Source organism: Quercus robur, chromosome 9 (assembly GCF_932294415.1).
Source record: "Quercus robur chromosome 9, dhQueRobu3.1, whole genome shotgun sequence".
NCBI classification, from domain to species: domain Eukaryota; kingdom Viridiplantae; phylum Streptophyta; class Magnoliopsida; order Fagales; family Fagaceae; genus Quercus; species Quercus robur.
In genome coordinates this window covers 49,905,658-49,932,359 of record NC_065542.1, presented here as the reverse complement: position 1 = coordinate 49,932,359, position 26,702 = coordinate 49,905,658, and the positions used below count along the sequence as shown (strand labels likewise).

At 38.1% G+C, this 26,702-nt stretch overlaps 2 protein-coding genes and 1 long non-coding RNA gene across 4 annotated transcripts in view; 2 read left to right on the top strand and 1 right to left on the bottom strand.

The window, feature by feature from the left end:
* Positions 1 to 26,702, bottom strand: part of LOC126698900 (protein FAR1-RELATED SEQUENCE 5) — a 98,033-nt gene that overhangs the window by 68,706 nt on the left and 2,625 nt on the right. The window contains exon 3 of one of the 2 annotated variants that reach the window (XR_007646632.1): positions 24,352 to 24,642. Coding sequence is in view for 1 of the 2 variants with exons in the window: in XM_050396407.1 (XP_050252364.1) it covers positions 24,442 to 24,642 (201 nt within the window). In the remaining variant the exon portion in view is untranslated. Of the gene's footprint in view, positions 1 to 24,263; positions 24,643 to 26,702 lie in introns of those variants that run through there. The other variant, XM_050396407.1, reaches the window with a different exon arrangement.
* LOC126698901 (UPF0481 protein At3g47200-like) lies at positions 9,929 to 15,060 on the top strand. The gene is made up of 2 exons (XM_050396408.1): positions 9,929 to 10,213; positions 13,485 to 15,060. The coding sequence occupies exons 1-2, from the start codon at positions 10,202 to 10,204 to the stop codon at positions 14,811 to 14,813; spliced, it is 1,341 nt and encodes a 446-aa protein (XP_050252365.1). The 5' UTR covers positions 9,929 to 10,201; the 3' UTR covers positions 14,814 to 15,060.
* Positions 10,221 to 13,396, top strand: LOC126698903 (uncharacterized). Its single transcript, XR_007646634.1, has 2 exons — positions 10,221 to 11,943; positions 12,884 to 13,396. It is a non-coding gene; the product is annotated as an uncharacterized LOC126698903 (long non-coding RNA).

Sequence of the window (26,702 nt, the reverse complement as noted above, 5' to 3'; positions counted from 1 at the left end):
CTTGGTGAAGTAATCCGTGCCGACCAGTAGCCATCTCTTACTCCATGTTGCCTTAGGAAAAGACCCTACAATATCCAAACCTCATTGAGTAAAAGGCCAATTCTAGACAGAGGATTGAGGACACCCTTTGGTTGATGAATGTTTGTGGCAAATCTTTGACATTGGTCACACTTCTTCAGAGGATTGAGGACACTCCTTTTGCATATTTGGCCACCAATATCCCTGAGTGAGGGCCCTGTGAGACAAGGATCTACCTCTAGTATGACTCCCACAAATCCCTTCATGTAACTCTTTTAAAAGTGGCTTTATTGCCTCAGGGTGTATACATAGCAAATATGGCCCAAAAAAGAAGCACTTGTACAACCTTTGATCCTCAGACAACCAAAATTGAGAAGTCTTTCTTCGCACTTTGTCAGCCTCGGCCCTCTCCTCGGGCAAGATATCCTCCTTAAGGAATAGCATGATAGAATCCATCCAGCTAGGTCCCACCCTAATTTGATGAATTTGGACCTTCTCCTTACTCATCTTAGTGGGTTTGCATAAGTCCTCAACAAGGATAACCTGAAGCAAGTCCTATGTCGAGGAGTTTGTGAGAGTGGTAAAAGAATCAGCATGCGTATTCCTACTCCTGGGGATTTGTTGTAGGGTGAAAGATTCAAACCCTGATTGCAAGCATCAAACCTGATTCAAATACTCCTACATTCTCAAATCCTTGGCTTCTAGCTCTCCTCTCACCTAACCTACAACCAATCTCGAATCTGAAAACACCTCCACCGTTTTTCCTCCCATTTTCTAAACCATAGCCATTCCCATCAACAAAGCCTCATACTCAGCCTCATTGTTTATGGCCGAGAAGCCCAACCTTAGGGATTTCTCAATAATGATCTTCTCAGGAGATACTACAACTAGCCCCACTCCGGATCCTCTTTGATTTGCTGCGCCATCAACATATGCTCTCCAGGATAAAGGCCTTTGCAAGAAGACTACACCAACTAATTTTTCATCCATGGTCTACTTTTCTCCCTCCTCTTCCAGTGGGGATTCAACAAACTTGGCCAATAGATCTGCGAGTACTTGGCCTTTAATAGAGGTACAAGGCATATACTTGATATCGAAAGCCCCTAGAATCGTGCCCCACTTGGCAATCCTCTTTGTGTAATCAGCTCTCCGAAGTAGTGATTGAAGCGAAAGTTGGGTTAAAATCACAACTGTGTGAGCTTGGAAGTAATGAGGGAGCTTACACGTAGCATGCGCCATTGCTAAAATGGCCTTCTCCAATGGTAGGTAATGAATCTCAACCTCATGTAGTGACTTGCTTACATAATAAACTGGTCTCTGCACTCCATTATCAACTTGTATTAGTACCAAGTTGACCGTATGGGAGGCTAGAGCAACATAAGCAAATAGGACCTCCTCTTTCTCGGGCCGGGACATAATAGGTGACTGAGAAAGGTATTCCTTCAGCTGCTGGAAGGCCAGGGCACACTCCTTGGTCCACTCAAATCCCTTCCATTTATGTAACAACTGAAAGAAAGGCCTACACCTGTCTGCTGACTAAGAGATGAATCGATTTACAACAGTAGTCATCCCTTTCAACTTCTAGACGTCCTTGGGATTCTAAGGAGGTTGCAAATTGTTAATTGTTTTAATCTGATCAGGGTTGACTTCAATTCTACGATAAGTGACCATGTAGCCTAGAACTTTACCCAAGCCAATTCCAAAAGAACACTTGGAAGCATTTAGGCGCAATTTGTGACTTCTTAGTATTTCAAAAATATTCCCGAGATCGCCCACATGCTCGGACACCACCTTACTTTTCACCACCATATTATCTATATAAACCTCTATACTTTTGCCTTGTTGTGGCTCAAACATCCTAGTCATCATTCTCTGATAGGTAGACCCTGCATTCTTAAATCTAAAGGGTATCACCTTGTAGTAGTAATTTCTAGTAAGAGTAACAAAAGTTGTTTTCTCCTGATCATCCACAGCCAATGGCATTTGATAGTACCCTTTAAAGTTATCTAAAAAGCTCATCCAAGGATGGCCTATAGTTGCATTCACTAATTGATCTATCTGAGGCATGGGGAAGGGGTCCTTTAAGCAAGCTTTATTTAAATCTGTGAAGTTTACGCATACTCGCCACTTCCCACTTTTCTTCCTCACCATCATTGTATTGGCTAACTATTCAAGGTAAAACACCTCTTTAATAGCTCCAGCCCATTTAAGTTTGATCACCTCCTCCTTGACGGCATCAGAATGATCCTTAGATAAGCGCCGAGGTGGTTGCTTTTTGGGGATGACAAATGGATCGACATTTAAATGATGGCAAATGAAACCTGGATTCAACCCCGAAGCTTCGTAAGCACTCCATGCAAACACATCAATATTCTTCATAAGAAATTCTATCAACTCTTTCTTCTCTTAAGAAGGCAACTGATCTCCGATTTGGAAAAACTTCTCCTTGTCACTTCCAATGATGACTTTTCTTAATTCTTCACATTTTGCCCCTTCCATCATCACATCTGCAGATAACATTGTGACCCTTGATTACTATAAACCTTGCTCAACAGGGGCCGAAGACTCAACTTCACTCTGATGTCTGATCGCAACTACCAAGCATTGTCTAGCCATAGACTGGCTCCCAAACAGCTCTTCAACCTGTTCCTCGGATGGGTACTTCACCTTCAAGTGTAGGGTAAAGGAAACAGCTCCCATGGCATGAAGCCAGGGTCTAGCCACAATAGCAGTGTAATGGGAGTAAGCATTCACCATAATGATGTTCACCTCCACCACCTCCAATCTTGCTTGCACGGGTAGCCTGATCTAGCCCTTTGGGATAACTTTCTTCCTATCAAAGCCCAATAAAGGGGAAACATAACTAGTCAAATCCTCGGGCCTCAACCCAACCCAAGCCCCTTATATAGATCGGGGTACATGATTTCAGCCCCACTGCCCTGGTCGACTAGCACACTCTTCACATTATACCCTCCTATCCTAAAGGTAACCACCAAAGTATCATCATGTGGCTGCGAGGTCCCAACCTTGTCTTCGTCAAAGAAGCTCAAAGTTAGTCGGACATCCATTTTGCTCCTCTTCAGATCAGGGTTTAAGTCCTCGACAAATGGAAGATTAATAGACATCACCCTGGACAAAAAGGAACCAGTTCTCCCCAGGGTAGTTAGAATTACACTAATTGTACCCAATGGGGGCCTGGAAGAAGCATCTCTCTGTGTCCCCAATCCAGCTTGACCACCCTGCCCATTAGGCTGATATAGAAATTGTTTCAACTTTCCTATCTTAACTAACTGCTCCAGATGACTCTACAAAGTCCTACACTCCTCAGTGGTATGTCCTCGCTCCTGGTGGTATTGGCAATGAAGGCTTTGGTTGTGCTTCGTGAGGTCTACTCCCATCTTATTGGCCATTTAAAGTATGGCTCATTCTTGATTTTTTCCAAGACCTGATGTACTGGCTCTCGGAACACCGTGCTAACCACTTGAGTGGCAATAGATCCAGATTGTCCAGCAAAGTCCCTATGAGGCCTGTTATTGTTGTATCTATCCAATCTAAACTCCCTTTTGTCCTAAGGGACCACTTTAGCCTTTCCCTTTCCTTACTGTTGGTCTTCCTCAACCCGTTTATACTCGTCAATACGGTCCATGATCCGACACACACTCCTAACAGGCTTCTTGGTTAACGACTTCCTCAAATCATGCTTGGCAAGTAGGTTGACCTTGAAAGTTCTTATAGCCACATCATCAAAGTCCCCATCTATCTCATTGAATATCTCCTACTATCTATCTAAGTACGTTTTCAGGGTCTCTCCCTCCCTCATGTTCAAAGATAACAAGGAATCTAAGGGTCAAGGAACCCTACTGCAAGTCACAAATTGGGCCCTAAATGCCCTAGTAAGTTCCTTAAAGGAGCTAATATAACTTTCTCTCAGACCATCGAACCATCTCATTGCCATAGGGCTCAGACTGGATGGGAACATTTTGCACATCAAGGCTTTGTTTTTGGAGTGAACAGTCATTCTCTGGTTGAAATGGCTAACGTGCTCCACTGGGTCCGTTCTGCCATTGTACATGGTGAATGTTGGCTAAGTAACTCGCCGAGGAATTCTTCCTCCTTTAATCTTACGAGTAAAAGGTGACTTAGAAATCTGATTCAAAGCCCTGCCCATAGCATTATTGCCCAAACCTTGGTGAGGCGAACTTTCCCCTCTCTGCCTATAATGGTGATCCTTATCACACAAAAAGGACTCACTAAGAGGAGTCCTAGACCTGGGCCGGTAGCTATCATCACTATTGTCATCAAAAGAAGGGCCAGAACTTGAAGGGGTTCCCCCGCGTCACTCGCGGCGTAACCTCCTTCGCAAATGGTCAATCTCCAATTACATGCTTCTAGTATTCTTTTCATGAGAGAGGTGACTTCCACCTCGAGATTGACCTCCCCCAATATGCATGGTATGCACACTAACCTCCTGGTCCCTCATTTGCTCAAGGTTGAGGAACTAATCCTGACGTTGGGAACCAATGGATTCCTCTTGGTTTGGCCCTGAACCTATCATAGTTAAACATTGAACTCAATAAAGCTCAAGTTTCCCTACAGACGACGCCAATTGTAGGGGCGGGATTTGTGTCCTTAGCTCAAAAGTTAAATGGATTAAGGCCCAAAGAACCCAATACAATGAATTTGTAAAGAGTGGGCTAAAAACCTAGGCTTCAAGGAAGTGGACAACACCCCCAATGGGCTAAAGATGGTAAGAAAACAAAGAATGGCAATGAATAAACAAGTGTTGTGCAAAGAAATTCTTCCTCGGCAATGTTCGAGAAGAGTACTTCTTGAATATACTTCTCTTAGACTTTATTACAATTGCTGTTCTTAGTGCTACAGTGTTTTTCTCATTCAATTATCAGATGCTTCCCTTCTCTATAACGAGCTTCTTCTCCTTTATATTACCCTTCTTTGCTCTATCTCAGCCCTCCACGTGTAGATCAAATGGCTGGCTTTTGTCCCTATCCCATCAACACCTTCCTGAAGCTTTTAGTGGTAATTGTAAGGTTGAACATCACTGCTCAGGCATCACTTCCACATTAATGCGGTCAGAGAGTTAGCTACAGAGCATTTAATGTGGTGGTAGTAGCTTTCTCTTAGATATTTCTCACTTTCCTCTTACCTTATTCCTTCCTGATGTTTATCCCTACCAGCAGAATTACCCAGAACGTTGCCTCTGATGGCAGGCCAACCCTCTTGACCTCTACCTTGTTACACCGAGGTGAAACTTGTCCTCGGACATACTTCTTGGAACCTTAAGACTAGACCTCTTCGCCCATCCACTATCTTGCATTCCCACACTAACATCAACCTGTAGTGATGGACTTCTTCAAAGCCAAATCTAAGAGCGTTCACATTGATATTTAATGTGTTCAAAGAGAAATCTAGGAGCATCGAGCATTCACATTGATATTAAATGCGTTCAAAGACAAATGGTATTCGATAAAAAAAAAAAAAAAAAAAAAAAGGTTAATTCAAGGTTACTTTTGCTGTTATGGTTCAATGTATGATTTTTTTTTTTTTTTAATCCAATATCATTAGGTCTCAACATTTTGCACTAGATCTATTACAATCGGTTGAATTTAGGATCGAATGGGCTTAGGTTAAGCAAGTTTGGTTCAAATTGAACAACCCTATATAGATGTAGCTAACATGGCTTACAAGTGAAACACGAGGTGGGTAACATGACATAAAACTAAGGCGGCTTGATCTAGATTAAGGCCTAAGGCAATTCAAGTTATTTTTTAAAATATTTAATATCAATTAAATAACATTTACTGTAATTAACTTTCTAGATTATAATTTTGTATTTAAAAACCATTTTTCATGCATTTGAGATTTAAAATTACAAATTAAATTATTTTATTTAAATTTTGCTAACATTTTTTTTCAATTTTTTTACCATTTTTTATTTTGAAAATTTTGTTTATGCAAAAACTTGTGTGTGTGTTTGTTTCTCAAAAAAAAAAAAAATATATATATATATATATATGTATAAAATTATATAAGTAATGCATCCATTTAGAAAAAGGAAAAAAAAAAAAAAAAAAACATATTAGTAGTTGTAATAAGTGCTAATAAAGATGGTATTAATAGTGAGTTCATAAGAAAGTAACATTAATCTAATCATAGAAGTTGTGAAAAATTGTGTCCCTAACATTACTTAAAAAAAAAAAAAAAAAAAACCCTAGCTTTCTTCAAATTTTAGGGCCTTTTATGATAGAGGTTCTTAGCCTTAGGTTTTGGTCTAGAGTGGATCATGCATAAAACTTTTCAAGAGTCTTGTAACTCAACTAATATTTCTTGATTGTTTAATGGAGTTCTCTAGATTTCAATTTTCAAATGCCCTTTCTCAGCTATTTAATTAAAAATAAATTATATATACATTTGTGTCAAAACATTTGTAATAATAATAGAGAAAAATGCTCAACACCCCCTTGAACTTTGGAATTATTGCCAAGACATCCCTTAAACTTTATTTATGCCAATTTAATGCTTGAACTTCACACTTTAGCCAAATCACTCCATCCGTTAGTCTCCAGTTAATAAACTACCGTTCAACCCGTTTGAGGCACAACGGTTAAAAAAAAAAAAAAAAAAAACAAACAAACAAACAAACAAACAAACAAAACCAGGCCCAGATGAAACGATGAGAGGAAAAAGAAACTTAGGACTTTGTTTTGAGAGAGATAGAGAAAGAGGGGTCGAACCAGACCTGTCGTCTGTGGTTTCTCCGAAGCTAGAGTCGAAGTTTATTTCCCACTGCCTAGCACGCCGCCGTCTGTGCTCTCACCAAATCCTTGCATATCTTAGCAATTTCTCCGTTGAAAGGCATTCTATGACTATCCGACTTTGAACTGCAAAGGTTTAAAGTCTAAAGAGTGTAATCCCTTTCACAACAAGACATACATATTTAGAAACTAAAGAAAATTATATCACCGAATTATGAAATCATTAAAAAGCTTAAATTTATTAAGGTCCCAGATTTGAATGGCTTGTTGAAGCAAATCAAATAATATATATTAAGATAATAACCTACAAGAAGCTCCATGATGCTGCAATAATTTGAAGTCCAATATAGTCACTTCAACGCAAAAGAAACAAAGATTTCTCACCACAACAGTCATTTAAAAGAACCTTAAACTATCATGAACCTAGTGATTTTGTGCAGTTGAACGACAGAAAATGAACTGCATAGTTGAAATCACGAGTGGTGCAATCGGTAAAGGGACATTAGCTCCGGCGAGACCACAGACAGTAGGTTTCGTTTGATCCTCTCTCTCTCTCTCTCTTTTAAAACGGAGTCCTACAAGTTTCTCTTTCCTCTCAATTGGTTCATTGGGCCTGGCTAGATTTTTTTCTTTTTTCTTTTTTTTTCCTTTTCTTTTTTCATGCCTTACACATGAGTTAAAGGTTAGTTTATTAACCGGAGACTAGCAGATGTAGTGATTTGGCTAAAGTGTGAAGTTGGGAGGACTAATAGTCTGTTTGGATAAAAGAGGGAAGGAGGGAGAGTGAGGGGAGAGTGGAGGGGAGTAGAATAGAGTTGGTTAAAAATAAGTTAATTTTGTGATAAATTTATTTTACTCTACTCTCCCTCCCTCTCCTTCAATCCAAATAGACCGTAAATTGGCTGAACTAAAAGTTCATGGGGGTTTCATGACAACAATCCCAAAGTTTAGGGTGTGTCAGGGTATTTTTCCCATAATAATAGAATAATATGAGAGAGAATAAATAGAATCTAGATCTTGAACAATCAAGTTCCAGATTTAAAAGGGGAATATGGATATACCATATTTAGATTCACTTTGAAAGGAAAAAAAAAATAGCTAGAATTTGGATATTGAAGAATTGAATTTTATGCAATCCAACTCTTCATCATATTACATGAAGGAAGATTCACTGGTTGAGATGGGATGATCTAACAAAAGTTAAAGGGGAGAGAGGCATGGGATTTAGAGATATAGCCATATTCAATGATTCCTTATTGGCAAAACAAGCTTGGAGGCATCTGCATAATTCAGACTCACTGTTTTATAAAGTCTTCAAAGCTCGCTTCTTCCTAACTTGCTCAATAATGGAAGCTAAAAATTCACATACAGGTTTCACGCTTGGACTAGCATATTACATGGGAGAGATGTGTTGCTTAGAGGATGCCGATGGAGGATTGGGAATGGAAAATCAGTGAGCATTTGGCAGAATTTTTGGCTACCAAGGAAAAAATCACCACAGGTTCTATCCCCTATTATTGATTTTATGGCAGGTGCTAAGGTTGATATTTTCATAGACGAAACAACAAGACAATGGAATCATGAATTGATTGATAGCATCTTTATTCCTGAAGAGACAGATTTAGCCAAAACAATACCATTGTTATAGCAAGAAGCAGAGGATAGCTTATTTTGGCCTTTCACTCATAACGGGTCATACAAAAGTTAGTTCGAATACCGGTTTTTGAAAGCTAAGGAGGAAGCTGAGATCAATGAAGAACAATTGGAGAGGGATAGATCACTTGGGCGAGGAATCTGATCTTTGCAGATTCCAAACAAGATTAAAATTTTGAAATGGAGGGCCCGCCAAAACTCATTGCCGACTAAAGAAAACTTGTTGCACCAAACCATAATCGACAATTCAGTTTGTGACCGGTGTAAGCTTGCACCTGAATCAACAATCCATGCTCTCTGGTCTTGTACCGAACTGGATGTGGTATGGGAAGATAACTCACATTGGAATTGCCGTTGAACAAATACCTTCATTGACTTCAAGGAGCTTCTATCATGGCTCGTCACAAACCAGCATTACCTGGAGTTATTCTTGGTCATGGCATGGTCAGTTTGGACCAATGGAATCAGATTCAATTGAACAAACCCAGCATTAGACCACACTCGATTGCTTCACTGGCAAAAGAGTACCTACCATTATTGCTGACAAGAATAATGGGCATTGGGGTGGTGATTCGAGACAGCCTTGGCTTGGTATTGGGTTCACTCTCTAAGCAATTACCTTAGGCCTATACCCCATTGGAGATTGAAGCAATGGCAGCATCAGCAACACTACAATTTGCCTTGGACCTGGGATATACTTGTGCTATCCTTTAGTCCAATTCACAAGTCTTGGTGAATGCCCTCTGCAATGACACTATTTTCTTTTCTTCAAATGGCTTGTTAATTGAGGATATTAGGCTTAATGCTAAGCTTTTTAATCAATTACATTACTCTCATGTTAAGAGAAAAGGTAATAAGGTTGCTCATAATTTAGCTCGACATGCCTTACGCATTTCAGATTTTGTTGTATAAATGGAGGATGTTCCACCACCTTTACTTCCTATTGTCCTAGTTGATATTGTTAGGTTTTCATATTAAAACAAGTTACGCTCCCCCTTAAAAAAAAAAAAAAAAAAAAAAAAAAAATTAAGAAAAAAACTTAATTTATTTTGCTATTATCAATTATTTGCCTACTTCCTCCTTTTAAGTTTAAAGTTTGCAATTTAATTTTATTTTAAAGTATCTATTTTTCAATCATATCATCAATATAAGACTATTTTTTTTTTCAAATTAAATCAAGAGTTATGTAATTTAATTAGTAAGCACTTCTTACTACTTCTAACTGATATATTCAAAATCCAAATACTCCAAATTATCAAATTATTAAAAATTAAAATTAAAAAGAGGGGGACAATGTTAGCTGTAAACAATACATTATCTTATAAGCACAGTATTTAACTTTTAATTGTACAGGTTTTTAAAATCTCTTCTTTCTTTCTTTTTTTCAAAAAAAAAAAAATCTCATTTTTTTTTCTCACTTATTCAAGATACAAGTACCCTTTCTGTAAAAAATTTCAACAAAAAACTATACCTAACCTTCATGGTGTTATTAGAAGTGGACCATATCAGCTATACCTAACCTTCAGAGTTCAAAGTCCTGGCTGTGTGAAGTTGATACAAAAAAACAGGAGAAAAAATGTCGAAAGGTCACGGAGAATAAATGGCGGAATAGTTGAGTCTTTATACTTTATAGTATCTCACAATCTCAAAAGCCCTCTCTTAGCTTTTTCTTTTGTTACTTTTTCCACAAATCGCATCTCGGTCCAGAACTCCTACCTCTCCCTTGCTTGCTAGTGCAGTAGTGCTACGCAAACAATATGTCAATTGAGGTATGCTTTAATAATATCATATTTCCTCCTTATTTAAGTTCCATGTCTATCTACCTATTTATTTAATTTCTCGTTATTTATCTTGCCGAAAATCATCTCTTTTTTATACTAAAAAATCTTCATAAGCTGTTTCCATATAACAATTATCTGCTGAATTTTCTGTCATTTTTTTATAATTATTTTTAAAATATGAATCTAATTTAATTGGTTTTAAAAGGGTAAAGAGCCAAATTGGTATTTTTGTATATAAGTATGGATTGGTGTTTGTAAATAGCACCTTCCAACATGTCTCTTTCTTCTTCTGTTTTTCTTTTATATTTACCCCACCATTAGATCCATTGTTTCCCTTCTCTATATTACTGGTATTTTCTACCGTGATCCACGGTGGGTATTTCAGGGGCAGAAAAATTCTTTCAGGTTTGAGGAAAAAAATTTAAACCCCAAATCTCATTCCGGCCGAATCTTTAATTTCAGTCGGTACTGATTGAAACGGTCCAAAGTGGGCTGAAATTTCATTGAAGGTGGAATAGGGTGGCTTACCTTTCCGGTTCATATATTGGTACGAGATTTTTCCAGCCGTTTTGGCCAGAACAGAACACTATCCACAACATTGGACAAAAGTAAATTGAGATTTCAAAGCATACAACATGTGGACGGGGATAAAAAGAGAGATAAAATGTAAAAAGTGGAGACTATCCACGGGTAGGATATCTCTATATATAAAAAAGAGCCAATGAGTCAGTTAGTGCTACAGTACTTGCACTACACACTTTGGTTAGGTCTGTCCACGGGTCGATTCGGATCAATTTTGGGTTTGATCCTAACTCAATCTAATTAGGTCGGGTGACTGAGTTTTGGACCTGTATTCAACCGAATATTCAGGTCGGACCCAATGTTTTGGGTCATCGGTTGGGTAGGTTGGAGTTGTTGGTTACTTGGTTAGGGTTTCAAATAATAAATCCTTGGTTTTATTTTATTTTAACAACTGATTTCCATAACAAATAAAATCAATGAGACATACAAAAAGAGAGATGAGAAACTGATATTATTTACCCAAAGAAAATTTAAAGTGAGAATTGAGTTGGTGACGAGACGATAGTAGATTGAGGAGGAGATAATGGTGACAACTAGGCTTTGGAAGGAGAACTGAGTGGGGAGGAAAAACAAGAACAACACAAGTTGATTTCTTCAACCTTCAACCCATATTAATCGTAGGTAGAGAGGGGCGGCGGCTAAGGTTTGTAGTGAGTAGTGAGCTGCTATGGTTTGGAGTAGAGAGAGGTGAAGAGAGAACTAAGGATCTAAGAGTTTGAGTCTTTGAGAAAGTGAGATTGAACTAAAGAGTAAGCTGAAGAGGTTAGAGAGAGAGAGAGAGTTCTTGTGACTGTGGAATTAGATTGTGGCTGTGGGATTTAGAATTGTGATATCATATTAGATCAAAACAGTGATTTGTAAACTATAATTGTGACCATGGGATTCTAGTTCTTGATTTTAATTTTAAGTTTTAAAGGTTGATTTGAAATTTGGGTAATTGTGCCATTCTGATATGAGATTGTGACTAGAGCTGTCATGTTAAAGAAAAAGCAGTCTAAAACACTAAAGCATAATTTGTGACCGTGGATCTTGAATATTGCTTTTGATTTAAACGGTTGATTTGGGAAGTGGAAACTTGTGTCAAAAAATTCTGACTACTTTCTAGTTACTAAAAAGTTAGGGCAGGACATGGTTAGGTAGGGCTGTCCACGGGACAGTTCAAATCGATTTTGGGTCTAATCCGAACTCGACTCAATTAGGTTGGGTGACTGAGTTTTGGACCCGTCTTTGACTGAATATTCGGGTTGGACCCGATGTTTCTAGTCATCGGTTGGGCAGGTCAGAGTTGTCAGTTAGGGTTTCAAATAATAAATATTTGGGTTTATTTTATTTTAGCAGCTAATTTCCATAACCAAAAAAAAAAAAAAAAAATCAATGAGACACACAAAAAGAGAGATGAGAAACCGATATTATTTACCCAAAGAAAATTTGGAGTGAGAACTGAGTTGGCAAGGAGGAGATAATGGTGACAACTAGGCTTTGGAGGGAGAACTGACTGGGGAGGAAAAACAAGAACAACCCAAGTTGATTTCTTCAACCTTCAACCCATATTGATTGTACGTAGAGAGGGGCGACGGCTAAGGTTTGTAGTGAGTAGTGAGTTGCTATGGTTTGGAGTAGAGAGAGGCAAAGAGAGAACTAAGGATCTGAGAGTTTGAGTCTTTGAGAAAGTGAGATTGAACTAAAGAGTAAGCTGAAGAGGTTAAAGAGGGAGAGAGAATTCTTGTGACCATGGAATTAGATTGTGGCTGTGGGATTTGGAATTGTGATATCATATTAGATCAAAAAAAATGATTTGTAAACTATAATTGTGACCATGGGATTTTAGTTCTTGATTTTAATTTTAAGTTTTAAAGGTTGATTTGAAATTTGGGTAATTGTGCCATTCTGATATGAGATTGTGACTAGAGCTGTCATGTTAAAGAAAAAGCAGTCTAAAACACTAAAGCATAATTTGTGACCGTGGATCTTGAATATTGCTTTTGATTTAAACGGTTGATTTGGGAAGTGGAAACTTGTGTCAAAAAATTCTGACTACTTTCCAGTTACTAAAAAGTTAGGGCAGGGCATGGTTAGGTAGGGCTGTCCACGGGACAGTTCAAATCGATTTTGGGTCTAATCCAAACTCGACTCGATTAGGTCAGGTGACTAAGTTTTGGACCCGTCTTTGACTGAATATTCGAGTCGGACCCGATGTTTCGAGTCATCAATTGGGTGGGTCGAAGTTGTCAATTAGTTGGTTAGGGTTTCGAATAATAAATATTTGGGTTTATTTTATTTTAACAGTTAATTTCCATAACAAAAAAAAAAAAAAAAAAAAAAAAAAAAAAAAAAAAAAAAAAATCAATGAGACATACAAAAAGAGAGATGAGAAATTGATATTATTTACCTAAATAAAATTTGGAGTGAGAACTAAGTTGGTGAGAAGGAGACAAGAGTGGCTTGATGAGGAGATAATGGCGACAACTAGGATTTGGAGGGAGAACTGAGGATGATTAAATTAAAATTTTATAAACGATTAAATATAAAATGATCATTATTCTTATAACAGCAGTGCATTTTAACATATTAGAAGATAGTGCCATAGAATGAACTTTGAAGTCAAATTACAGCGTGTTGTACTTTACATGGGTCATCACCTTAGTGTTTTTGATCCTAGTGGCACTTATCTTGATAGATAGGAGGCTCTTCAACTGCTTATGGAGACGAAACTGCTTATGGAGATGAAAATTTGGAAAATAACATCAGAACAATGTTTAAAACGGCGGAGCAAGATATCTCAATAAGGAGTTTGGGTTTGATCAGTGTTCCAGTTCACCTTCGCAAACTGGATGAGCAAGCCTTCACTCCTCTGCTTATTTCAATTGGCCCTATTCACTGCTCCAATGCAAAATTACAAACCATGAAAAATTGTAAAGTACGGTTTTGTGAGTGTTTCATTCAACGGGCTAATATAAACTTGCAGAATTTGGTACACTCAATAAGAGTGAGGGAAAAAGAAATTCGCTCTTACTATGCAGAGACTATTTTGTCCAGCATAAGCAGTGATGATTTTGTGACAATGATCCTGGTGGATGGGATGTTCATTCTTGAGTACTTCTTGAGAGAATCTAACCCAGATTTATGGGGGAACAATCCTATGATAGCGGAATGGATGCCTCCAATTTTGAAATTGGACTTGGTATTACTTGAAAATCAGCTTCCCTTTTTTGTTTTAGAGATGCTGTTCGAGCAAGCAAACTTTCCGGCTCAATTAAGGTTAAAACCCCATTCTTTAAAGGAACTCGCTTTTGAATTCTTTCAATGTTACAACTTTCAAAAGATGATCCCTCGTTTTCTTGGGCAAATAGAACACTTCACAGATCTGCTTAGATTCTTTTATGTAGGTGACAAATTTCTGTTTAGAAGACCTGGAGGGGCTAAACTTTCATACTCTGCAACCCAGCTACATGAGGCAGGAGTCAAGTTTAAGGGAGTCGAGTTTGATGAGAAGAAGGGGTTTTATAGAGGGGATAGACGCTTTCTTGACATATGTTTCGATTTTAAGAATGGGGTGTTGGAAATCCCATGCATTAAGTTAAATGATGAGAAAATACGTCTTATTCGAAACATTATTGCATTAGAGCAATCCCATTATGTAGGGGACACATATGTTACAGATTTCTTTGTCATCTTGGATTTCCTTATCAATACTTCCAAAGATGTAGATGTACTTTGTGATAAGGGAATCCTTGTTAATTACCTTGGTGACAGCAACGTAGCAGCATCAGCTGTCAACAATCTTAACACTAATATCTTATGGGATTATATGAACTCTGATTACTTGAAAATATGTGAAGATTTGAATGCATTCTATAAGAAACCTTGGCATAGATGGAGGGCAACGTTGTGGCGTCAATATTTTAGCACTCCTTGGAGAGCTGCTTCTACCTGTGCTGCTATTATCTTTCTGCTACTCACGGCCATACAAACTGTATGCTCTCTAAAGTCCACTAAGTGGTTATAGATATGCAACAGTTCTGCTAATCACTTTAGCCTTTGTTATCTGTTAATTATCTTTTGTTTTTAGTTGTTACCCTTTTGAATAAGGGTTTATCCTTATCATTAAGATTTTTGAGTGTGTTAGTGTTAGATTTGGATCAGATAAATATAGTGCTTATGATCTATATCCATTTAATTATCCTTTGAGTGCTGTAATTCTATTTAAGACTACATGTTTTTCAATAATAATTTTATCTGAAAATTTATCAAAACCTTTAATTGTTATTTGGGAGTTTTGGTTTTTATTAGATTCAAATTGGTTGCGAGGAGAAAGGACAAAAATTGTTAGATCAATTTTCTGTTGAGTTATTCTATTCCCACAAATAAATTCACAAATTTTGCCATAATTTTTTTATGTGACAGATTGTGATTGGCTTCTTGTCCCTTTCACGTGGACCCTTTTTTTTCTCTCTCTAATCACAATCAACCACAAGGAGAGTTGCGGCAAAAATTATGTATTTTTTTGGGTACTAGAATTTTTATTTTCTATTTCCTATTGAAACTACAGAGAAAGAGAGTAAGGAATTTTCTGAGAATTTTTATTCTGGGGTCTACATTTGCATTAGCAAGTCAAAAACAAATATTATGCATTAAGTCCTATCAATAAAAAAAATACTACTATAAAATATTTATTATGCATTAGGCAAGATAAATAAATAAGCATGTTATATTTTGTACAGATTCTGGGAAATTTTGATTTGTCCATCATGCACCATGTATGCCAAGAATACCGTGGCTGATTTGTACATTTCCAAATTTTTATTTTTTATTACAAATTATTGAGTAGGCAATAGGACTTTATGGTCACCACTAATTTTGGAAGTTCAAGTATTTGATTTGCCAGTGCAATTCAAATAATCCCATGAGGCTCACCTAAATTAAGAATTGATTTTCAGAATTCAACTGCTTTCTTAGCAAAGATTCTCAATACACAATATAACCTACAACGTCCAAGTTCGACATATATAATAACTAATCGGCAAGCTATTTAGCCTTATTGATTGCATGAATGGAGAGGAGAAGCATTTTAAAGAGAGAGCTTTTCCTTTAGCTACTATCCTTATTCCTATGCTAGTAAAGAAACACTAGAAACACACTTTTTTTTGTTACTTGTTAAGATATAAGTTTAAATTATAAAAATAGTCACCAAAATATGACTTTTATAATATAAAAATTTTTGAAAAAAAAAAAGTCAAAGAGAAATGAAAATCCTTGTCCCTAATTTATTGATTCCTACGTTGTATGTTGTTATTTGGATGGTCATAAAATGGTGTGACCTTAAATTGAGATAGATTTATGTTAACGGGTGTCCTTGTGCACTCATTAAGGAGGCTTCAACAAGTTTTCACCTGCATTTAGAAAATAGCAAAAACTAATAAAAACAAAAAATCAATTATATTATAAAATTCAATCTTACTGGGTGCTCCTATCTTTTTTGTTCAATAATTTTTTTTTAGAAGACCTAGTAACTAGTGTTTACCACCAACTAATGTACTGTGAGCTTATTTACCTTTCTTTCTTCTTTTTTTTTTTTTTTTTTTTTTGTGAGAGATAAAAAGTGACTACCGAATAAAAGGTGTAACATGCTCGCCATGTTTTCTATCAACATCCCCAATGCTTAAAGGCACTTCTTTTTAGAATGTGATTCCTTTAACTAGGTCCTGGTCAAGTCTTAATTGTTAGTAATACTGTGATTGCAATTCCCTTGGAATGTTTTCTAAAAAAATGGGATTAATTATGACTCATTGATTCATCATTCAATTTCTCACTACCCATTATTCTTCTTCGCTCTCTTGGAGTAACAAGAAATATTTTTCTTTAGCTGGTTTATTACAAATAAAACAAGACTGTTTCATTCAGCTAGTAACAAGTGTTCTGCCGCAACGATTCCATGCATCCTAGGCAAGTTCAGCAATATATTGGAAGAAAATTAGGAGAGTTTTATGGTCTGTTACTGACAAGAAGAAGTATTGTTTGTAGTCTTGAAGAAGATCTTAATACTACACTTAAAAGATCTAAAAGTTGGAGATGAGAAAAGCACTTCTTTGTGGTATGATATTTGACACCCTTTCAAATTTTGTGTCTTGATTCAAAGAAGATTCTTGCATGATGCTCCAACCAGTTAGTTGCCACAATCATCAAACTAATTTGGAGTTATCCAGGTGGTGGCTTTTTTGAGTTTGCATCTTCTTCTTTTTTTTGACTGAATGGAAAAATTTTATTAAGAAGAGAGTTGAGAAACAACACCAACATCTTCCAAAATTACATCCAAAAGATTCAGAGGAGCTGAGCTTGGGCCAAAGAAACCAAAAATGCTATTCAACCAAGACCAGTGGGCCAATATATGGGCAGCCCTGTTAGCAACTCTAGGGACCCAATCAAAAGAGATAGGTCTATTATAATTACAGTTTACTAAACTTTTGATCTCAGCTATAATGCTTACAATTCTCCAAGGAACAATGACACATGAAGATAGCCCTAGAAGGCTTCAATACAGGTTTTGCAATCACCCTCTATGCATACCGTGGCCAGGTTGCAATGTATAGCCATGTAAACTGCATTTTCAAATCGCCTCTACTTCTGCTTGGACAGGGACATTGCAATTCACAGCTTGAGTAAGGTCCGACTCAACTATTTACATTGCTTTGATAATGGTGGTCATGGCTAAAAGTTGGTATTTATAAATCTTCTACTAGGATAATGCAAATGCAATCAGTTAGAATGTTATCAATTAAAGGGTAAAGAATTATTTATTCATTTCCTTTAAAAATATCATAGATTTTAGTATGTTTGGAACGAAAGAAGATAAAAGAGACAAGAGGAGAGCGAAGAATGGCCAGAATATACTAATCTGGAATTACCCTTAAAATATTAAGCGCAGATTTGTAGGTATAAACCCTAGTAATCATCAAAAGTTATGCATTTGGTGTCATACAATCTGAAATTTTCAATGTAGATATGTGTAGGGTCACGTTCCAAAATGAACCATAACGGTTGTTGGGTCAGGATGTGAATGGGCCCATACAATATCATTTGTAGAGAGTGGGATCGAAAGGCTAAGTCGTGTTTACCCGGCGGTGGTTTTTGTTAAGATATTTATGTATGGCTCAGGTGTTTTCGCCTCTGAAGCCCTTTTCTCTTTCAGTGGGACTGGAGGCCCCCCCTTTAGGTTACATATTTTTTCTTTTATACTCGCATGCGTTCAATTTCCTTCGTCCACATGTAGGGTCGACATTTTCAAGACTGATGCTTGTCCCATCAGTCCCAGACCTAAGTCGTGAGAGTTGTTGATAAAGTTAATGGATAAGGCTCTGTTAGGCGCAGAGATATGCATGGGGAAGATGGCAAAGGAAGCCCTTCTTAGATATTTTAGATTTCCCTTCAAGCACGTCCCTTTACCTTTTTGCCCTTGCTCTTGGGTCAGCCGAGGACTGCACTGTCCTCGGCTGCTTCTCCGGGCCAATTGGGCCATACTATTCTTGAACTCTGGCCATGACCTTTTTCGGCTTAGGCCTCTGGACCCTTCATCAGCAAGTGGGCCTGGCCCGTCAATTATTGGACCCCACAATAGCCCCTCAAAACCCTGCTGTCTGGCCTCTTGGTTGGAGAGGGGGGTTTTGGTAATTCCGAGCCTTTATTACGGCTCATTTAATTCGACCCTTCCCTGGCGTTGGCAGTTATCCGAATGCCCAGGAAACGCTCCTATCTACGAGATATCCTTTTTGATTTAGCCTTTATCCGTTCTGTCCGTTTGGCTACCCGAAGTAGGTCTTTAATGTTTTTCCTTCACGAGAACTCTCAAATTCAATGGCTACTGATAACGTGGGGGAACGGAACAGTCGCATTCTTGCTGGCAGATTTCCTTAAAGATCAGAACACGTTTAATGCCATCCTCTTCGTCCCTTATATAAAGAGGGTGGACATGAGTTGTTTCTTTCATATGTGAATCATTTAATCCCCCAGAAAACTGAAATCCTTAGATTCCTCCCAGCATTCACATTTACCCTCTGCTTATACATCGACTCGTAATACGTCCGCCACAGTCATAGGTGATGAAGAAACTTTCTCCCTTCCAAAAACACCGTGTTCTGACCAAGCTCGAGATGGCTCGGTCGGGGCAAGGATGGCGGAGACTCAAGATTTATCCCGCCTACCTTTTAGCCAAAATCCGAAGCAGGAACTCGTCACGTCGCACCTTCGACGTGACTGAGCCGAGGACACACAGCATCATCACCACCCGCTCTCTCATGAGCATATCTAATGTGGTGCCGGTGTGCAAGGAGTCAGGACTGGGGCAGGGTTTCAATGCCCCTGCTTCTTCCTCTCTTCGTTCACTGGCGCCACCTTTTACTTTTCTTTCTTCTTCTTTCCCCCACCAGATCCATCCTGGTGCTTTTCCTTCTCCCTCTTTTGCTTCTTTTACTTTCTTTTCATTGCTTCCCTCTTCTTCTCCTCCTTCTCTTACTCATGTCCTCCATCTTCCTCATTCATCTCCTCCATCTTCTGCTCATGTCCTCCATCTTCTTCTTCCTCAGCATTCTTCGGTGACAAGAGTTTGCTGAAGTGCTTCCATGTGTTCCAATTCTTCTTCCTTCTCCTTTATCTTTTTCTAAAAAGGTTCGTCTCCTGATACGAGTAGCACTGAGGCAGATATTGGAAAAGCTTTGAAGGCGAGTTTAAAAGGCAGCTGATTATTTACTTATCTTGGAATTAGCCAGGATGCTAGTGTTACTTTGACAGTTCATTTTTTGTATAGGCTTGTTCAAGCCCTTCTTTGTACGTTGTAACAGTTTTCCATATTAATAAAAGTTGATATTCATTTATTTCGTATGTTATGTTTTTATGCTTTTACAAGTTTACCAACGCCGCTCGGCACCGTAATATAGCATTTGAATCAATAGTCACTAAGGTTAAAATGTTTGTTAATAAAAAAAGGTGTCACCATAACTTTAATAAAATTATTTAACATAGCAAAGCCGACCAGTGAGGAACGAAACTCACCTTGGAATTAGCCAGGATGAGGACCAAGTGTTCGATATATTGTAGGAAATAACTATTCGAGGACATTTCACTCGCCAAATGAACAATTTTCTTAGGTTAGTGAAAGTTGGGTCGTTTCGCAGCCTTTTTAACACACTGGCTTTAACCTTTTACAGTATTTGACCGAGAACCTTCCCCATTCGAGTAGTTGATTTCCCAAAAAGCTTGAGTCCGAGGACTTCGTAACGCTTGGGTTCCGTCTAAGACTTAGATTTGTTCTCATTACTTGGTTTCCCCATAGGCTTGAGTCCGAGGACCATGCAAGCCCTAGGTTCTGTCCAAGACTTTTTGAGTTCAATTTCTCCCTTTCCTCAGGTATTTCCCGAGGTGCCGAGCAGAAAGTTGTCCTCGGCAACGGTTATTCCTCGGTGTGGGCCATTGCCCTTGGGCCCCCATGCAGAACAGTCCTGGGCCGCGAATTTACTTGGCCCTCAACTTAAAGGGTATTTACGTAGTTTTGGGTTACGTGGTACTTTTTGGCATCCCGATGTTCGAGGTGCACCTTCCAGAGACTCCTTTAATCTCCTGGTTGCAGGTGGCGTTGGAGATTGAGCCTAAGCCATCTTGTCTGTAGCGTCCCTTGGGACGCTGCATGAATTAAATGCCACCACCTTTATCTCTTTAAATAAATGAGATAGAGTAAATTACTTCATCTTCGCACCCATTCTTTAGTTTTCTACCAAATCACAGCTCCGATACTCAGTGCTGTCCTCCCTTAGCACAATATGTCTGAGGCGAGGGTAGGGAAGAAGGAAATCTCTCAGCCACGGAAGCGTCGTGCCCTTATGAGACTAAAAATGGTGAGGTATGGGCACAGGAAGCATAAGTTCAAGAGAGTGCTCCATTTCAGTCGAGGGGAAAGGACGTCTCTCCCTCTTTTAGTCAAAATCCGAAGCAGGTTCTGTTCATGCCAGAACTTTGGTGTGTCAGAAGAAAGATTCTCCGCCATCAGCGCCTCTGCCTTGTGGCGGGCGAATATTTAGAGAAAGCCCCTCAACTTCCAACTCCCTGCACCTTTCCTTCAGTGGTGTCAAGCTCAAGTTGGGTCTCTTTTGCTGTTTGAGTTGTGGGCAAGTGAAAGTATTGAGGAAGAACAAGGTCTTGGAGCTGTAGCCAACCTCTCCTCTGATCTACTTCCTCGGCTTTTACTTTTTTCTCTTGTATCTTCCTTTCTTTTTGGTTATGTAGTGAGTTTTGACACAAACTGATTCTAGCTTTTCATTGCACACTGTACTATCTCTTTGCTTTAGTAAAAAATGGCGATTTCTTTACTTGTTTTGAATGCTGTTCTTTTGATAAAACTACTTGGTGAGTTGGGGTGCTCCATGTGTGTGTTTCTCTTCGGCAGTATTTAAAGCAAGAACTCTTGAAACACAATCCAACTAGATCTAATCTATCAACACTATCAGGCATAATAATGACTCATAGTAAGTTAAACTTTGGAAACTAACCGAGATGACGGTTGAACGTCCTGTAATAAGCGCGGGAATATTGTCCGAGGACGACAAATTGTAAATAATTCATCCGAAGGAGCGACCGAGCATTGCATGGCTCCGGGTATGCTTTTGGAAACACGTTACTCCATTCTATACTGGTCCCTTTAGCTTTGAGGATCCGATGGCAAACTAGGAAGTCCATGTAACACAGTTTTTCCTGATAAGTAGTTGGTTTCCCTAGAGGCTTGGGTCCGAGGACCATACAAGGCCTTGGTTCTATCCAAAACTTGTGTTGTCTTTTTAAGTAGTTGGTTTCCCCAGAGGCTTGGGTCCATGGACCATATAGGGCCTTGGTTCTGTCCAAAACTTGTATTCTTCTTTTTAAGTAGTTGGTTTCCCCAGAGGCTTGGGTCCGAGGACCATACAGGGCCTTGGTTCTGTCCAAAACTTGTACTCTTCTTTTTAAGTAGTTGGTTTCCCCAGAGGCTTGGGTCCGAGGACCATACAGGGCCTTGGTTCTGTCCAAAACTTGTATTCTTCTTTTTAAGTAGTTGGTTTCCCCAGAGGCTTGGGTCCGAGGACCATACAAGGCCTTGGTTCTGTCCAAAACTTGTGTTCTTCTTTTTAAGTAGTTGGTTTCCCCAGAGGCTTGGGTCCGAGGACCATACAAGGCCTTGGTTCTGTCCAAAACTTGTGTTCTTCTTTTTAAGTAGTTGGTTTCCCCAGAGGCTTGGGTCCGAGGACCATACAAGGCCTTGGTTCTGTCCAAAACTTGTGTTCTTCTTTTTAAGTAGTTGGTTTCCCCAGAGGCTTGGGTCCGAGGACCATACAAGGCCTTGGTTCTGTCCAAAACTTGTATTCTTCTTTTTAAGTAGTTGGTTTCCCCAGAGGCTTGGGTCCGAGGACCATACAAGGCCTTGGTTCTGTCCAAAACTTGTATTCTTCTTTTTATTTGCTCATCTTCCGAAGGTTTAGCTCCTCGAATAGGGTGGGGGAAGCTGGCCTGATGTTTGAAGCCCCTAGGCGTGCCCATGTCATTGACACCGTGGAACGTAGCCCCTAGTGGGAGCTTATGTTGGAATAACAACAATGTGTCGTCGGTGATAAAGGCACCCTCGTAGTCCTTTGTTCGACAGAAGCTCAACTTCACCACCGCTCGAGCTAACGCGCAAGCCTTCCCACAGACGACGCCAATTGTAGGGTCACGTTCCAAAATGAACCATAACGGTTGTTGGGTCAGGATGTGAATGGGCCCATACAATATTATTTGTAGAGAGTGGGATCGAAAGGCTAAGTCGTGTTTACCCGGCGGTGGTTTTTGTTAAGATATTTATGCATGGCTCAGGTGTTTTCGCCTCTGAAGCCCTTTTCTCTTTCAGTGGGACTGGAGGCCCCCCCTTTAGGTTACATATTTTTTCTTTTATACTCGCATGCGTTCAATTTCCTTCGTCCACGTGTAGGGTTGACCTTTTCAAGACTGATGCTTGTCCCATCAGTCCCAGACCTAAGTCGTGAGAGTTGTTGATAAAATTAATGGATAAGGCTCTGTTAGGCGCAGAGATATGCATGGGGAAGATGGCAAAGGAAGCCCTTCTTAGATATTTTAGATTTCCCTTCAAGCATGTCCCTTTACCTTTCTGCCCTTGCTCTTGGGTCAGCCGAGGACTGCACTGTCCTCGGCTGCTTCTCCGGGCCAATTGGGCCATACTATTCTTGAACTCTGGCCATGACCTTTTTCGGCTTAGGCCTCTGGACCCTTCATCAGCAAGTGGGCCTGGCCCGTCAATTATTGGACCCCACAATATGTAAAGTACCAGCCAGCCATTTAGATTTTAATTTTTTTTTTTTTTTTTTTGATAAGTAATAAGATATATTGATAAAAAAAAAATTAAAAAAAAAGGAACCATTTAGATTTTAAATATGATTATCAAGCATCTACTAATGGCCAATTTGCTAATCAAAGTTTTTCTGCTATGCCATGAATTGGAAGAGCAAGCACCCAACTGCAAAGTGCAAAGTTTATCGAAGGCCCCGCATTCAGCAAGGATGGTTGGTTGAAACTTGAATATGCTTATTTTGTAAAAAAACCGCTGCTGGGGGCCTGAAATTGTATTGGTTATTTATACATGGCTGGTTTTACTATTTGGAGTCATAATGTGCGATTTCAGTTTTTACTCAATGGTAAATACAATAAATCAGGTACAAATTCATAGATTTGAATCAAAATGACTAAGAAACCCCAATAGAAAAAATGATGAAGGTTTCATTTTCAGTAGCCATGCCACAAATAAAGCTAAAGACAATTTCAGTCAAAGCACCAAGAATACATTTGTGGATTCAAAATCGAATTGTATATTAATGCCTAACCTTACTAGCATATCAGAAAGATAAATAACAATACTATATAATTGGAAGATTAACAAGATTTTAGTACCTAAGGTTTGGATCAACAAGTATTACCTTTTAGGCAAAACTCGTTTATGAGTCAGAGACTTCCAATCCCTAACAATATGAACACAATAGAATTCATCCAAGAGAGTGAAAATACAGCTTAAATTGGAAATTTTCAAATTGGAGTTCTGGCTCTAACTTCATCTTGATGTTTGATGTCCTGTAAATTTTTTCACTCTATGTTTGCAGGGATCATGAAGTGGAACAAGAAATTCAATAGATGCTCACACTCCTATACCTAACTAGTTTGCATGCCTAGTAGATTGCTTAGGTTCAAATCCTGCCTATTAAACCTAAACCAAAAACAAAAGAGTAATGCTACAAACACAATATCTTTTACAACTACTGAGTTAGTAAGTCGTTATTGATTCTCATACCGATCCACCACTAACACCATTTTAGTGTCTACCATTATCAACTTGCCATCTCAACAGTTGTGGAAATGTTACAACTAGAGTTATTAAAAACAAAAACAAACCAGCACCAACTTGCTAAACACCTCACCAAATTTTATTTGCCTTATTTATTATACAATAAGAGGAGTTCAACCTACAATGCCAGACTAAAAGGAAAAACCTACAACTAAAATTTATATCTTGAAAATAAATGATACATAATCAAAGAAATTGTACAGAGACAAATCAAATTGAACATCTACTGCAGCCACTAGCTATGTGAAAGGGCTAACCTCTTTGATTCAATTTCCCTCACACTTTGAACTATGTCATCAATGTTTCTAGATAGGTGGTGTGAATGGTCCTCCATATCTCTTAGAACCATATCAAGTTGTTCTTGAAAAGCTGCAGATCGCTTTCGCTCTCGCTGTAACTCAGCAGTCAATTCTCGAATTTTTACATCTTTCTCATCCTGAAAGAAATATCAACAAATCTAAAAACATATTGATAGTAAAATGTAAAGAAGCTTTTTTCCAACAAAAATATAATGTATTTTTTATGGCTCGAAAAATCAAATTATCAAATCAAAGAAATCATAACAATTAAGGTACCCATTTCAAGGTCAGAATTCATTTGCTGGAGGAGAGAGAGAGAGAGAGAGAGAGGGAAACAATATTAATATTTTTGTTCTTCAATTATCTATTAGGAATAATTATCAGGAAAAATATCCAACATAATTGTCAAGGACAACAATTTTTATAATGATAGTGAATTAAAAGATTCAAAGCACTAACATTTTCTTACGTGTAAGGGGACTTGGAAAAGATAATGCCACTGATTTTCCTGCTCTTCTATTCATATAGTGGAAGAGCTAAATGATTGACTGCTATAAAAAATCACCTCATTGTTACTTATCAAAAAAAAAAATCACCTCATTGTTCAAGTGTCATCTAGTGAATTAGAGAAGCCAGGGTCTGCGGGACTTCGCTAACCTTTTTCACAAAACAAATTAATATCTCAAGAGTGAGCTACAGCTTTTCCAAGCTTTCAGAATCTACAAATTTGAAATCATTGACTTCTAGCCATTCTCAGTGTTGTTAAAAGTTCCAGGTGCATTTAAATGCAAATGCCTCCTAAAGCCTAGACAGAAAATGCACAGTGCAGGTGCATGCCTGATTCAATTAAAGTGCACATTTTTTTAAATATAATCTAAAGTATAGAGAAATATTCATAACATTTAATTTTAAAGATAAAATAGAAATATATTTTGGGTAATAAAACAAAAAAAAAAATCCCTTGAGGTTTGCGAATAAATCACTTCAAAGAGTTATCTGCTAACCAACAACCTTTTATTTTCTTCTAAATCTTATCCTGTAGGTTTTGATATATATAATAAGAAATATTTTTGTTTGTAGTTAGCACAGCCTAAGAATAGAGTTCTTTATAATCCAATAACTAATTTTATGATCCAACGGTTAATTGTAATTGATTCATATACTTTGAAAGTTTGAATTTTCCCAGTGCACCTTACGTGCTTCATTCAGGTAACAAAAGTGCTTCACTCCTAGAGCTTCACCCTCTGCACACTTGCACCAAGGCGCTTTTAACAACATTGACCAATATTACAGGAATATATGCCTTCTTTTCTTCAAGCATCTAGAACTTTGAGCATCTTATTCAGTAGATGACTAATTAATGCTCATTCAAAGATATCATTATCTTTTATAGAAATCTAAACATAAACAGCATTAATACTGCTTCAAAAAGGCCTTCATTAAAGAAAATAATAGTTTGGTAATCAGAAAATTTTTCATTTTAACAATGTTAAAGATTTCAAGATGTACAGAAACAAGGAAAAAAGAGAGAGAGAGAGAGAGAGAAAAAGAAAAAGAAAAAAGAACATGATTTATGAACAAAAGAGGTTTCATAGTGCGGACACCAAATATTATGCTGATTTAAACCAAATTTGTGCTTATTTGAAATTTGAATGATTTTGATTTTATTTTGATTGAGGATTTTATGGGATTGTATTCATGGCATGATTATAATGTTCCTTGTTGATGTAAGCTTGAAAACCCTATTAAAAGAGGTTCCAGTAAATGTTTGGGATGTTGCATTTTGAATGATTCAATAGGTAAAAAATACTCAGTTGAGTTTCCTCTATAGCCTGGTGGTGATTCCAAGCAGTCCTAGGTAGTTAAAGCCTAGAGTTTGTGCCCATTTCCCTTGTTTCCCTTTATTTTCTATTTGTGTATCTACCAGTACTGCATCAGATTTAGTATCAGAGCAAACCTCAATCCATCACAATCTTGTTTTTCCACACCATTATCCAAGACACCATCACCGGCACCAACAATATTAACCAATTCACATCCATGCCCACAAACCTGAAATCACCCGATCTGCCCAAATCCAACCACCCACAGTGATCAAAACACCACAAACTCTCACCCCACAGTCAGCCAACACCTAAAAATATGACTCAAATTGCACAAAATCCACAGTTATCAACTTGCTCCATAATAAAACTAG